Here is a 14,967-nt window from a genome sequence, read left to right as displayed (position 1 = left end):
ATATAATACATGTATCTTCCAGAGGCCTGTGGTTGGGGATGAAATCTGAATGCTTGTGCATGTGTGTTCTTTAGCAACAACACTTTGAAAAGGCATCCCTAACTTCTCCCCAAAAGGCTAAATGGAGACAATTCTGCCATGGACAGATTATAGGAAATACGGACTGTCCCTAGTAAACTGGAAAAGTATGAGAGAGTAGTATTGACATCATTAAAGCATTAACATAGCAGTAATTTTGCTCTGCTTGGCTATGGCTCCATTCTTCTTTTGGATGCTTGTATTTCCCAGGCCATTGAGTTAGACTTTGATTTTCTTGGTGGGATAATAAGTTGGTGGGTATATGGCATTTATATCTTGAGAACAAACTGGTGAGCACCTGGCACTTCTTTTATTAAAATTAAATTGTATGTGATTTTCTGTTCTATATTAACTTACGATGCCCCCTCCTTTGACCTCCATCACCAGAACATGTCTGCCTATAGACCTAATAGAGATCTCTTCTCACCTTTCTTTTCAGTGCAGCTAAAAGCAGACTGCAACAAAGGCTATGTCAAGGTTAAACAGGTATGTCCTTTCCTCTCCATGCAGCATTGCTGTGAAGCTTAATGGCATTTCATTAAGCTTGATTGGAGGGATAAAATATTTGTGTCCTGCTGGAACTAGCCTTTGGTACAGTGTTATAAGCAAGGTTTTATGTATTCTGCAAGTCTGTAGAATTTGTTCTCAGTCTGTTTTTCCTTTTTTAAAAAAAAAAACTCCGCCCCCCCCCCCCACTATGTGGTTGTAGAGAAAACTTTGGAAATGTTTTGAGATAGCATTGTCTGCTTGAGACATGGGGCGTGTCTACACTACACCTTTCAAGTAACTACTCTTATTTATTTTTCAGCAACAGATAAAGAGCAGACTCTGAGGGACTACAAGTTTAATTTAAACTGGTTTCATGCTAGTTTAAATGTGTAATGTAGCTGTGCCCTCAAAAATCCTACAAATATTTTAGATAAATAATAAATAAGATTTGAGTAGGCCTTTCACAGGCCAGGGGCTAGTGTTATCCCTACCTTGGCCACCACTGACTACAAATCCCCCACACCCATCTCCACCCTTCAGCTCTTTCCCTCTCCCACCACAACTGATACGTTTGATTGGGAAAAGGAACATATGTTAGGAAATAAAATAAATTATGCAAAGCATGCAAATATGTTCACATTTACTTGATTTGCATTATATTAGAGACAGATGCTGGGTTTCTTAGTAGCTGTTGCAAAATTTGTATAGTTCTGACTCTGAGAAGGGTGGAATTCTCCTTCTGTAAGCCATTGAAGTAGGATTACTTAACCCTTTTCTCACTGGGTAACATTTTGAGAAATCCATGGCAGTGACCTCAGCTACAAGTGAATTCTGTCTCTGCCTCCTGAAAAATATCATGAATATATTTCATTATTCATTACCATGTTTCAAAATATTTGCACCTGTAATGGAAAGGATGAAACACCTTCACTTACAGTCATCCTTCAATGAAGTTCTATCAGTTAGTGAGAGTATCTTTAGAAAAATCTGTCTTGATTTTGAGGTTGATTTTGTTAGCTTAGACTTCTCTGCCATTCTCACAGCTGTGCTAGGTCATTGCCTAGGCAACTGAGGTAGCAAGTCAACCATATGTCACTTCACCTGAAAGAAGGAAGCCATGGGGAATGGAAGCTTTGCTGCTTTTTCAGAACAGAAGAAGAGTGAACTCTTAATTTAATTTCTCTTTTGATTTAAAGTAAGGCTAAAGGAAACTTTCTAAAATGGATAAGGGAGTTGTTCAAGGCAGTGCCTTGATAGGAGACCTTGCAGTGTCTCCTAGGGGAGAGTCTTGTTCTTCTCTGCCCAGAAATTGATTTCAATGGGGTGATGGCACTTCAATAAGGCAGATATTTTTCTTTTGTTGATGCGTGTCTTTTGACTATCTAATAACTGATAGGTTGGCCTTGCGTCTCCTTGGAACTGAGAACTATCATTGTTGCCTCCACCTGAAGGAAATAACCTCTGTTTAACGGAGCCCATTTTGTTTGTTTGCTTATATTTTATTGGGTTTATAAGTAACTGTTTAAATGTGTATCCCTTTGCCCAACCAGTTAGGACCTGCCCAACCCAGCAGAATTATATTCCAGTTTTCCTCCCTAATATGGTAGTCTTCATCCAGAATTAGTTGCAGGAGTCCAGGAAGTGCAGCCCAAGTAAGATGAATTTATCTGATCCCTGCTTGCTTTTTTTTTTTTTTTAGAGTGCTACCTTTAGATGAACATCTCAACATGTAGTTAGGTTGTTCCTGGAATATACCGCTCTAGACAGCAGGTGTGAGATCCTATTATTGAATGCTGCCTCAGAGGTGGGGAAAAGCTTCCCTTGATAACAATCTCCAGCATGATGCCCTTTTTGCTCTCTTAGTCTGTCTTCAACCAGCTCTCCTCCTTTCCACAGCTTTCATTCCGACCTATACAATGATGAAACCCAGCTCTTTTTCTTTACCTCAGAACTTACTTCCTCTATCCAATCCCACCTCTCCCAAGTTCCTTTCTTCTTGGATCCTTTATTGTTGTTTCAAGTCCAACATGTCCAAGACTGAACTTCTCATCATTCCCCCGCAAGCCTCCTCTTCTTGTTGTTTCTCCTTATCCATTGACATTGCTACCATCCCCTTGTTAAGCAGACATGAATGATTTTCTCTTTGTCTCCTCTCTCCCCATTGCCCTCCGTTTTCAGTTCCTTGTCAGATCATGTTGCTTCTCTCTTTACAACGTAACAAAAATACAGCCTTTCCTGACTTCTCAGAAAAAACTCTGATTAGTGCCCTGGTCGCCTCTCATTTCACGACTGCAGTCTTTTCTCTAGCTTTTTCTCACTTTAGTCTTCACACCTCTGTCCACCACTCTGCTATCTAAATAGTCATATCTCTTGTTCCCTTCACCACATGATGTCTCTCCTTATATCCCTACACTTGCTTTCTGTCTGCTGCTGGGTCCTGCACAAACTTGATATACATATCTTCAAAACCCTCTGTGGTATCTCCTAAGGAGATTCTCATTATCTCTTATCTTTCCATTACTATATCCCAACATACTCCTGCCTATGATTCTTGCTCAGAAGCTGCTCTGGGATTGAGGGAATTCCTAACCAAGTGCTTCTTCCTAGTTTGGTGGGCCACTCTATGTTTTGTTGAGTGAGGGAGGTATTTTGGTGGCAGCTAGTCTTTTTTTTTTTTTTTTAATGTGTTGGGTGGGGTTGGAGGGGAAATGATGCCCATGTGCTCAGGTGAGTCCTTTGGCTTTTCAGGGCTTAAGATGAGAAGTCTATGCCACCCTTGTTACTCTTCTCTGGCCAGATGGGGAGGAGAGGTGATGAGAAGCTGTGCAGGCATCCCAAGGCCTCTCCCCCCGCCCCCGCATGCCTTTTAAGACATCTGGGGCAAGCAGTCACATCTTTTATCACCTTGAAGATGGGGCTGCTTCTGCTAACATTGTTGAGCCAGCTGCTGCTCCTGCTGTGGCCCTCATGTGAGCTTCCTGGCCCACTGATTCTCCCCTCTGCATTGGCAGTTATTATTGATTTGCCTGAGCCTGCTGATAAAAGCTCTAGGCCTGGTTCTCCCTGGTGGCAGGGGGAGGCAGCTGAGGCTGGATGTCTGCAGGAGGCCCAGCAGCTATCCAAGGATGTTCTATGCTGGTGCCAAGTCTGTCCTCACTCATCCAGCTCTATCACCCTTAGCCCAGCTTTGCTGTTCAGCCCCTAGCATGTCTCCACTTGCAGAAATGTTGCACTTCAGGGGTGTTGTGGAGGCAGGGTAGTTTATTGTTTGATTTTTAACTTCTTTTGGTGGTACTTCTGTGGGCAGCGGTGACTTAAGCAGTGCTTGAACCGTGATTCTATTTCCCGCAACTGGCTCATGCTGAATACCACTTTAGAAAATCCCTAGAATGCATCAGGAAATGCCCCCAGCATTGTTTTCTGCTGTTTGTTTTAGATATTTTTTAAAAAGGCAATTGGCACAAGCCAAGTGCCTGGAATAGAATCAATTGTTGAAGCCACCAGTGCCTGGCGATTGGTTATGGACGAGACTGCCCTTCGCTGTCCGGAAATTCCCTCAAACAACTCCAGTCCTTCTCCCTTGCTGCCCCTTATGCATGAAACTGCCCCTCAGAATGGGCCCCATATTGCCACTTCTTTCTTCAAATTTCTCCTCAAAACTCCTTTTTTTCTATGATGCTTTGGCACAGCCCCACATACCCTTTTGTGACTAAGCCTAAGTATGTGTAGCTGAACTAATTGCATATTCTTCCCCTGTTAACCCTGCTTCCATTTTCCTCCCCTTCCTATGCTGTCTCCCTTGTGTGTATTTGCTAGGTTGTAAGCTCTCTCAAGCAGGGAACTGTCTCCTTATTCTTTGCACATGGATGGAGCTATATAAAATTAAATAACTAAAAGGTACACTGAGGGAAATAAGTATTTGATCTCCTGCTGATTTTGTCCATTTGCCCTCTGACACAGAAATGACCAGGCTATAATTGGAATGGTAGGTTTATTGTAGCTGTGAGAGACAGAATAACAACAAACAAACCCTCAAAAGCCCAGTGCCCAAAAGTCAGCGATGGATTTGCATTGTAATGAGGGGAATAAGTATTCGATCCCCTATCAACCAGCAAGATTTCAGGCTCCCAGGTGTCTTTTCACTATATGCAGGTAACGAGCTGAGATGAGGAACACTCTCTGTAAGGGAGTGCTCCTAATCCCAGCTTGTTACAGTACCTGTATAAAAGACACCTGTCCATAGAAGCAAGCAATCACTCAGCTTCCAAACTCACCACCATGCCCAAGACCAAAGAGCTGTTGAAGGATGTCAGGGACAAGGTTGTAGACCTGCACAAGGCTGGACTGGGCTACAAGACTATCGCCAGGCAGCTTGGTGAGAAGGTGACTACAGTTGGCACGATAACTCGCAAATGGAAGAAACACAAAATAACTGTCAATCTCCCTCGGTCTGGGGCTCCATGCAAGATCTCACCTCGTGGAGTTGCAATGATCATGAGAACGGTGACAAAGCAGCCCAGAACTACACAGGGGGAACTTGTCAATGATCTCAAGGCAGCTGGAACCATAGTCACCAAGAAAACAATTGGTAACACACTACGCCGTGAAGGACTGAAATCTTGCAGTGCCCGCAAGGTCCCCCTGCTCAAGGCAGCACATGTACAGGCCCGTCTGCAGTTTGCCATTGCACATCTGGATGATCCAGAGGAGAACTGGGCGAAAGTGTTGTGGTCAGATGAGACCAAAATCGAGCTCTTTGGCATCAACTCAACTCGGCGTGTGTGGAGGAGGAGGAATGCTGCCTATGAGCCCAAGAACACCATCCCCAACGTCAAACATGGAGGTGGACACATTATGCTTTGGGGGTGTTTTTCTGCTAAGGGGACAGGACACCTTCACCGCATCGAAGGGACGATGGACGGGACCATGTACCGTCAGATCTTGGGTGAGCACCTCCTTCCCTCAGCCAGGGCATTGAGAATGGGTCGTGGATAGGTATTCCAGCATGACAATGACCCAAAACACACAGCCAAGGTAACAAAGGAGTGGCTCAAGAAGAAGCACATGAAGGTCCTGGAGTGGCCCAGCCAGTCTCCAGACCTTAATCCCATAGAAAATCTGTGGAGGGAGCTGAAGGTTTGGGTTGCCAAACATCAGCCTCGAAACCTTTCTGACTTGGAGAGGATCTGCAAAGAGGAGTGGGACAACATCCCTCCTGGGTTGTGTGCAAACCTGGCGGCCAACTACAAGAAACATCTGACCTCTGTGATTGCCAACAAGGGTTTTGCCACCAAGTACTAAGACATCTTTTGTGAAGGGATCGAATACTTATTTCCCTCACTACAATGCAAATCCATCGCTGACTTTTGGGCACTGGACTTTTGAGGGTTTGTTTGTTGTTATTCTGTCTCTCACAGCTACAGTAAACCTACCATTCCAATTATAGCCTGGTCATTTCCGTGTCAGAGGGCAAACGGACAAAATCAGCAGGGGATCAAATACTTATTTCCCTCACTGTACAAGAGTATGAAATGGCACTCTAAAACCTTTCTGCTGTAGCACTGTTGAACCTAAGCAGTTGTGGTCCCAGTCTGTGGCTGACATGCTCTGCAGCCTTAAGGACTCAGGTAAAACTATCTGCCCTGCAGACTTATCTGGGGATGGGGATGCAATTTTCACTGTGCAGCCCTTGGGGACATGTTTCTACAAGCAAAAGGAGATTTTGCAAGGGAAAAGAAGTGAAAATCACATCCCCATTCCTTCCCTGCATGCTGCCCTGCAAGACAATCCTGAAGGGCAGCTTGTTGACCTGCTCCTTGTGAGAACAGAGCTCTTGCTCTGCTCTCCTTAGGCTGCAGACTATATCAGCTAGTGCCTAAATGGGAAGCAACTGGGGAACTACTTTGTGCTTTCTGAGAAAAGAAAGACCCAGAGGATAGACACATGCAAGTTATCATTTGAAGCTACAATCACAATGCTAAGTACCCATGTGAACTGAGCCATAGATTCCAACCGCTACATTCCTATCTGAGGTTTTGTGGTGATAAAAAGAATATGTTGGCTCTTCACCCTACTGTAGCTATAGTCTCATGATTTTAAAAAAAGTATGGTTTGTGTGATTATGCAGGAAAAACACACATGTAGTTCAGATCAAATCAAATCATCTTTATTACAAACTTAGACCAGCATTAAGTACAGTGGCATACAAGGCAGAAAATGACATAAAAGGCGTAGAACTCCCTTGATCCTTTGATCCTGAGTCCTAAGGGCTTAAAATCTCTGAATCTCAAAATCCTTAAATCCTAGAACCTCAAAGTCTTGAAATTCCAAGGTCTTGATATCTCAAAGTTACAAAACTGTAAAACTTTAAAATGCTCTTTTAAAATGCTGATGAGTGCGCTGCAACTGAGCTGTAAGGTTAAGCACTGTGTCCGGCCTGTTTAGGTCTTGCTATCTGTGAGTACCCGGTGGATTTTGCATGCTGCTGTGCAGAACTTGGTAATATTATGTGTGGTAGCAGGCTTGGAGTCAGAGAGCAGAAGAGAGGTGTAGAATTGGCTTGAGCATACTGGGGACGAGTAATAGTGGCAGGATGAGGGTGGTGCAAATGTCTTTGTAGAATGGGCAGTGGAGGAGAATGTGCATTGTTTAAACTTGCCCAGAGTTGCAGGGGCACAGGCGTTCCGAGAGGGGAGTCTTCCTGTATCTGCCTTCTAGCATGGCTGAGGGGAGGACACGGCATTGGGGCAGGCCAGAAAGGCCCTTCTGTGATTTGGATTGTCCAGCTGCATTAGATACTAGTTAATTTTGGCCCGTTGAACAACGGGCCCTAGTAACGGCTCTCCTGTCCCCCCGCTGCCATTCCCCCTCCCTCCCTCCCAGCTGACCCCCTCCCCATTAAGGGCCAAATCGGCCCAGCCACTTGCCCCCGCAGCTTCCGCCGCCGACCAACCGCCCGCCCACCCAGCTGCCGATACCTCCTTGCCCCCGGAACACGTCCTCCGCTTGATCCGCTGCTCAGTTAACAGAAGGAGAGAGGTGCTCGCATGCAGAGCTCCACTCTCTTTAAAGTCTCTTCCTGAACTGGCGCTTTGCGTCCTTGCGGCCCAGTTTACCCCGGCGCCGGTTTTCCGGCTTCTTCGGGGCGGCCGCTTCTGGCCGCCCAAGATGGCTGCCGGGTACCGGCGAGCGTGTCTCCCTTGCCCTGTTCTGGGCCTGCGCTTCGCGCAGGCGCAGAACAGGGCAGGAAGGCACGGACACACGCTTGGTGTCCGTCCACGGATGGACACCAAGCGTTTTATTAGAGAGGATGCATTGGGGGATGCAGTGTATCTTAGTCTTTCATTGATGAGGAAGTTTGGGGCCCTGCCTACATTGGTTTGGCGCTCTATGTCTGTTATACACAGTTTGATAAGTGTTTTTGCCTGTTCGTAGCCCGAGGGGCAGGGAGAAACCCAGGGATGACATTTTTGTTTGAAGTGTCCGTTTCCACTTGGACTGGTAATTACCCTGTAGTGTTAGCAGGGCTAAACCCAATGGGTTGAGGGATAACCTTAGCCAGTAGTTGAGTATGGCCATCCATACTCTGGCCTCCACTTTTACCAGACCTGTCTCCAGGCATAGGGTAGGATTGAAGACACACTGTGGGACTTGTAGAACTACTTATGAATTTGGACTAACAAGCTCCAATGGGGTGAAGTTGGAGAAGGGGCCCAGTTGGGTGCTGTAGAGGAGTTGTGCCAGCGGCTTGGTTTCAAACAGTTTGAGGGCTTCAGGTATATAGTGGCCACCTCTTGTCCGGAAGAATTTGGCAGAGCTGCTCCTCTTTTGGGCAGTGTGAGAGCCATGAACTTTCTGGTGCTAGAGGCATGGAGGACTACTCCCAAGTATTTAAAGCACGAGAGCTGCTCAATCTTGTGTCTTTTTATGCGTCAGGAGTGGGGTCTCTTGGTGAAGGCCATAATTTTGCTTTTATGGTAGTTGATTTCCAGCTGGCCTTCCTTGCAGTATTGGGCCTCAGAGCTCTTCTGAGACCTATGGGGGCGCTTGAGGGAATTGCTGCATTGTCTGCATAGAGCAGATGGGTGCCTCTGCAAGCTTGTAGGGTGGTGGAAATCTGATTTGTTGAGATGATCCACCATGGGGTTGATATACAGGTGAAACTTGGAAAATTAGAATATCGTGCAAAAGTCCATTAATTTCAGTAATGCAAATTAAAAGGTGAAACTGATGTATGAGACAGACGCATTACATGCAAAGCGAGATAAGTCAAGCCTTAATTTGTTATAATTGTGATGATCATGGAGTACAGCTCATGAAAACCCCAAATCCACAATCCCAGAAAATTAGAATATTACATGGAACCAAGAAGACAAGGATTGTAGAATACAACAATATCGGATCTCCGAAAAGTATAGAGTGTACTGTGCTTGATTGGCCAGCAAACTCGCCTGACCTGACCCCATAGAGAATCTATGGGGCATTGCCAAGAGAAGGATGAGAGACATGAGACCAAACAATGCAGAAGAGCTGAAGGCCGCTAATGAAGCATCCTGGTCTTCTATAACACCTCATCAGTGCCACAGGCTGATAGCATCCATGCCATGCCGCATTGAGGCAGTAATTGCTGCAAAAGGGGCCCAAACCAATTACTGAATACATATGCATGCTTATACTTTTCAGAGGTCCGATATTGTTCTATTCTACAATCCTTGTCTTCTTGGTTCCATGTAATATTCTAATTTTCTGGGATTGTGGATTTGGGGTTTTCATGAGCTGTACGCCATGATCATCACAATTATAACAAATTAAGGCTTGACTTATCTCGCTTTGCATGTAATGCGTCTGTCTCATATATCAGTTTCACCTTTTAATTTGCATTACTGAAATTAATGGACTTTTGCACGATATTCTAATTTTCCGAGTTTCACCTGTAGAAGTTGAATAGGAGCAGGGCAAGAATGCAGCCTTGTTTGACACCCTTCCAGGTTGGGACAGCACTTGAAAGGTGCCTTAACACCTGTACTTAAAATTTAACGTATTCAGAAATATAAAGAGCAAAAAATACAGGAAGCAACTGAATCATGCAACGTATACTTTCCCTGCGTAACTGTGACAAATATTTTTCTACTTCTGCCACAGCATTTTTAAAATCATGTACCTATCCATGATTTTTCCAGAAATTAATAATGCCTTTTATTCTGAAAAGCAGTGGTGCTATCCTCTCAGTTTTATTTAACTTCTTGTTTTCTTATTTTCTATCACTGCTACATTCTACAGCTTAATCAACAAACTTCATATTTTGTGTTTGCATCTTTCCACAATCTGTCAGTACTTATTTTAGCTGCTTAATCGTAAGCTGAATTAAATAATGATCTGCGCATTTCACAAAAAGCAGAATACAGTATATGCGAATAGATCCGGAGCATCCAACTATGGATATCCAGAAGTATCACATACTGCTTGTAAAATGTTGGACAGATATTTTCTCACTTGCACATAAACCAGCCAAAGGTATCAATACATGCCCTTGGTACCACAGCTCTTTCAACAAGCCCCAAGTCCCAATGCCACCCTCACCCCCCTGCTGGCCTCTGTGGGGGGTATTAATATCTTGATTTGAATTGGGCCACTCTCAACGTTGGGCATGAAAACAAAACCTATCCTAAATATATTGCCAGAAATACTCTTCCACATTACCAAGTTTTTAAAATCCCTTTGTTTCATATCATTAGCCTCTCTCTTTTTTGTGAATTAATATTCTATGCTTTGAAAATACTGCCTCTTAGACCAGATTTCGGTAATATTGGTTGCTCAAATAACGTCAGTCTTCTAAGTCTGTTCTGGTGCATCTTTCCTATTATGAAATGCCTTATTTGACAATGCTGACATGAGGGTATCTTCTAAACTTGTTCTTTGAGGATACATTCCTTTTCTATAAAGTTCTGACTTTTCCATCCACCTTATTGGCAGCAGCTTGAGCCAATTGTCTATATTGTCCAAAACTGGGTGCATATCAAAGAACTTTTGTCAATGAAATTTTAGATATAGGAGGAATGTGTGGACAGAAAACATTTCCTATACTTGTTCCATATCCTTAACAAGCTGCTAACTGAGATAATGTGGTGACTAATGCTGACATTTTATTTTGCTTCCAAGATAGGGGTCAATCCAACTAGTATTGATCTAGAGGACATTGGCAAGGACCAGGAAATTAAGCTGAAGCCAGGACAAATTCTCCACATAGTCAATAAACTGTACCCATACACTGTACAGTTCTTAGATGAAATGGGATCATGTGCTGGTGTGGAAGAAGTTAAACCAAAAGGCGGGAAAAGACCTTGCGATGAATCTGAGAACAATGTGGAATCCATGCCAGGAAAACCTGCAAAATTTGGGCAAATGGATCCCCAAGGCTCCAGTTCAAGTTACAAACAGAATGACAGTAATAGTTCCACTTCTTTGTGCCAAAACCCTTCCAGAAAAAAGGTGAGAAAGCAGATATGCCATACTAATGGCAGCTGGCCCTGTAGCACTGCTGGGTGAATACAGTAGGAGAAATTTTGTTCCCAGTGCAGGCTCAGAGCAATTGGTGAGATAACTGCAGGGGTATATCTGTACTACAGACTTAATCTGGCTTAATAGTAATTCCCTCACCCCTGGGAATTGAAGTTCTTACAGGCTATGAGAGATCTTTAACAGCTCTATAGATCATTGACAGATAATTCTCAGCAACCTTATCAAACAATTCCCAGAATTCTTGGGGGAACCATAACTAGTACAACTGTGACAAGCTGTATAGTGTGACCTTACTTTGGAATCTTGTAGGGAGGACACCTGGCAAAGGTGGGTGCATGGAAAAACCATTCAGAGTGCTTCCAGACCTCCCAGTTCGTGGGTAATTGGCATTCAGAATGGAGGCATTGATCTCCTGCAAACCGCATGTTCAAGTAGGAGAAGGGGAGTAAGCACCATTCTAGTTGCTGCTAGTCTTTTTTCACTACATTTGTACACCATTAGCTATTCTAGGCCACAGTCTTAAGCAGCTTATTAGTTGGGATGTCCCACAGAATAACTTGGGACTTATTTTTGAGTAAACAAAGTATCTACTTTATAGGATTTGGTTGTTAGACTTTTTACTTCGCTTAGAAATGACCCTCTTGTTTTTCCTTTAGGAATGTTTGACGCATTGGAGTCAAGGTCTGAAGGTTTCCATGAAAGACCCAAACATGCAGGTAAGGCTCTCATGCTTATCTTAGGTTAGGGTGATACTGTGAGTATGCAGTTGTATGCTCCGTGTCAGTAACATCATTTTAAAATTGTTGTGTAGAAATGTGCTTTTTCTTTCTCTGCTAGATTTACAAGGATGAGAGAGCTGTAGTTATAAAGGATATGTATCCAAAGGCCCGTTACCACTGGCTAGTGTTGCCATGGGAGTCCATCTCCAGCTTGAAAGCAGTAACTCAACAGCACATTGAACTGTTGGAACATATGCATGCAGTTGGGGAACAGATAATCCAACAGTGCCCTGAAAAAGATACCTTACCCTTCAGATTGGGCTACCACGCCATTCCCAGCTTGAGGTAATACATGATTGTGCTCTGAACTGGTTTGTACTGTATGGAACACCAGGAGTCCACAGGCATGGTTGTAAAGTCACCAGTGGCAGCCATGAATTTAACTCTTAAAACTGGAAAGTGTCTAGCTCTCCCCTACTACGTGCCTATTGGAGGGAATGCCTGCCTGCCTTCCTGTGGATTTTCTGCTTCCCTCTGGGGTAGGGTGGTTTGTTGTTGTTTTACTTTGTCCCACATATCTTCTTCTCAGAAGGGAAGGGAGTATAGCAGTGGTAACAAAAAAATAATGGTTGACTAACAAGCCCAACCAAAATTTCTGGGTCTCTGAGGAATACCTGTGAACTATATTTGTGCCTTTGCTGCTAATTTGGGTAACAAATGTGCATTTAATGAATACTGAGGGTTTTTTGTTATTGACTGTTGCTAAGGCTTTGCAGTGAAATGTTAGGAAGATAGCTTTAATGTACTTGAATTACCTCTTCTTTTATTGTGTGTGTTACAGCTCATGGGCAGGAGGGAAGTCTCCTATTCTAAGGATACTACTGAACTGGGAGCAAATTCACATTTTACATGGAGTTGTGTTTGCCACGTGTCCACTGCTGTGTTGAACACTCATGTGAAATTCCACTAAAGCCAGTTTAACTAAAACATTTACTTATTACCAGAAAGTCCGTGGGTACAATTAAAGTGAAACAAGTCTTAAATTATCCTTGTTTAAAAATAACACATATATTTTTATATATTAGATTCAAAATGAAAAGGCTTGTTTTAATTCTTTCCTTGGAAATAGATTGTTCTGGTTTAGATGTTCCTTGGCCCCCAGCTTTTTGTGTGGGTGGGACTGGGAGGTGGGCATTGAGCTCATGGGGTCCCTCCCCCCATTCCCCTCACCATAAGGAAAAGGTAATGCTGAGAGATCCTGTGATTATTTGAACTCAGTATTTTCAGGACTCTATGAGATACTGTAGATTCTAACATAACACTTCTGATAGGCCCAGGGGGTTGAGAACTACAAAATGTACCAGCATGTTGCCTGGCCTTTATTATGTGCACATATGCATGCATATGTAGTGCATCTCTGTGTACAGTGGAATCTGTTGCACACTCCCTATGAAGTCCTAGCATTGCAGTCCAGACCTCCTGATGTCAGGAATCAAAGCACAGGCCTCACTGCATCAGTGACTGCAGCCGTTATGCCTGTATTTCCAGGACACAGCTATGTAAACCAGCGTATGTATGATGACTTTTTGTTATTTGTGCTGTGAATGTTTAAGAACAGATGGTTTGCAGACCTGCAGGAACAATGTCTATATGTTCTACCCCAAACATTGAAGTAGGCAAATTGTGGATGCAGCCCCTGCTTCGTGGAGGATTTGGCTTTCCGTCCCACTGGAGTTTGACACCCTTGCTGTACATTTTGAGCCATTGTGGTCCAGGTGACAGAATGTTGGGACCAGGAGATCTAGATCCATCTTGAACCATGAGCTTAATGTATGGACTTGGCCAACTCTCTGCTTCTCTATCATGCTAGATTTGTATAGTAGAAGTGTCTTACCCAGGGCTGCTCAACCTTGGCCCTCCAGCTCTTTTTGAACTACAACTCCCATAATCCCCAGCCACAGTGCCCGTAGCAGCCAGGGATTATGGCAACTGCAGATGATGGATATTTATATACTGCTTTTCAACAAAAGTTCCCAAAGCGGTCTACATAGAGAAATAAAAATAAATAAAGATGGATTCTTGTCCCCAAAGGGCTCACAATCTAAAAGGAAACCTCAGATAGACCTCAGCAAAAGCCACTGGAAGGATGCTATGTTGGGGCTGGATAGGGCCAGTTGCTCAATAAAGAGAATTGCCACTTTAAAAAGGTGCCTCTTTACTGAGAAGGGGTACACTTGTTCTTTTTGTTTGGTTTTTCAGCCACCTACATCTTCATGTCATCAGCCAAGACTTTGATTCTCCTTGGTTTGTAACCAAGAGGCACTGGAACTCTTTTACAACAGAATACTTCGTAGACTCCCAAGGTAATAATTTCAGCTTCCTCCCTTAAGACACTGAGGTAGCGCTATTGATTTATTGTTGTGTCTTTGGAGTTTTGGTTTGCTCTCTGTAACTTTGGCTCAAGCTAGTAGTAACAGCAGCAGGCATGTTGGTTTTAATTGCATAACTGTCACATTCACACATACAGAGGAGGAGGAAGTGGGGTGGGTCTGTCTGTAACAGCAGAAGCGAGGTGGGTTGTGTGTTTATAACAAAAGAAGTGAGTGAGGGGACCTGTGTGCATCACCTTCCTGCAGTGTTTCATAATTTTGATTATATGGATGTGGCTGAACTTTTAGTCTCACATAAGTTGCATCTTTCCCCCCTCCTCTTCAGATGTCATTGAGATGGTAAAGAAGAAAGGAAGAGTAATTGTAGACGTCTCCATTTCCCAGCTCCTGAAACTGCCTTTGAAGTGTCATGTTTGCAAACAACTACTACCAACTGTTCCTAAATTAAAGGAACATCTTGGGAAACATTGGCCAAAGTGATTGTGGAATCTCTGTTCTAATCCACTCAATTACATTTTACTGATAATTAGATTAACTTAATTCATTGGTAACATGCCGGCGTGTTTAAGACCATACTGTGGCTGCTTCTTTTTAAATGCACTGAAAACTGAGTGTGTAAAATTGTCGTACTTCTGACTTTGTGTGTCCAATTGATGATTGGGGTTTTGCGGTTATGATGTGGAAGAGGTGTGCCTTGTACGGTGGTATGTACCTGATATTTTTTGCAGCAGAACTCAACTGAACCTAGATTGGTTGCATACAAGTAGGAGAAA

The 14,967-nt window shown here is 43.6% G+C and overlaps 1 protein-coding gene across 3 annotated transcripts in view; it reads left to right on the top strand.

The window, feature by feature from the left end:
• APTX (aprataxin) overlaps positions 1-14,805 on the top strand; it is an 18,775-nt gene extending 3,970 nt beyond the window's left edge. For all 3 annotated transcript variants that reach the window (XM_053296450.1, XM_053296448.1, XM_053296449.1), the window contains exons 3-8: positions 518-564; positions 10,726-11,055; positions 11,742-11,801; positions 11,923-12,149; positions 14,064-14,167; positions 14,520-14,805. In XM_053296450.1, coding sequence (XP_053152425.1) covers positions 518-564; positions 10,726-11,055; positions 11,742-11,801; positions 11,923-12,149; positions 14,064-14,167; positions 14,520-14,674 — 923 coding nt within the window. In that variant the 3' untranslated portion in view covers positions 14,675-14,805. The remainder of the gene's footprint in view (positions 1-517; positions 565-10,725; positions 11,056-11,741; positions 11,802-11,922; positions 12,150-14,063; positions 14,168-14,519) is intronic.
• The last annotated feature ends 162 nt before the right edge of the window (positions 14,806-14,967 follow it).

The sequence above is a fragment of the Hemicordylus capensis genome, chromosome 2, assembly GCF_027244095.1.
Source record: "Hemicordylus capensis ecotype Gifberg chromosome 2, rHemCap1.1.pri, whole genome shotgun sequence".
NCBI classification, from domain to species: domain Eukaryota; kingdom Metazoa; phylum Chordata; class Lepidosauria; order Squamata; family Cordylidae; genus Hemicordylus; species Hemicordylus capensis.
Note: the sequence above shows the minus strand (reverse complement) of the source record. Positions and strands in the feature narration are given on the sequence as shown.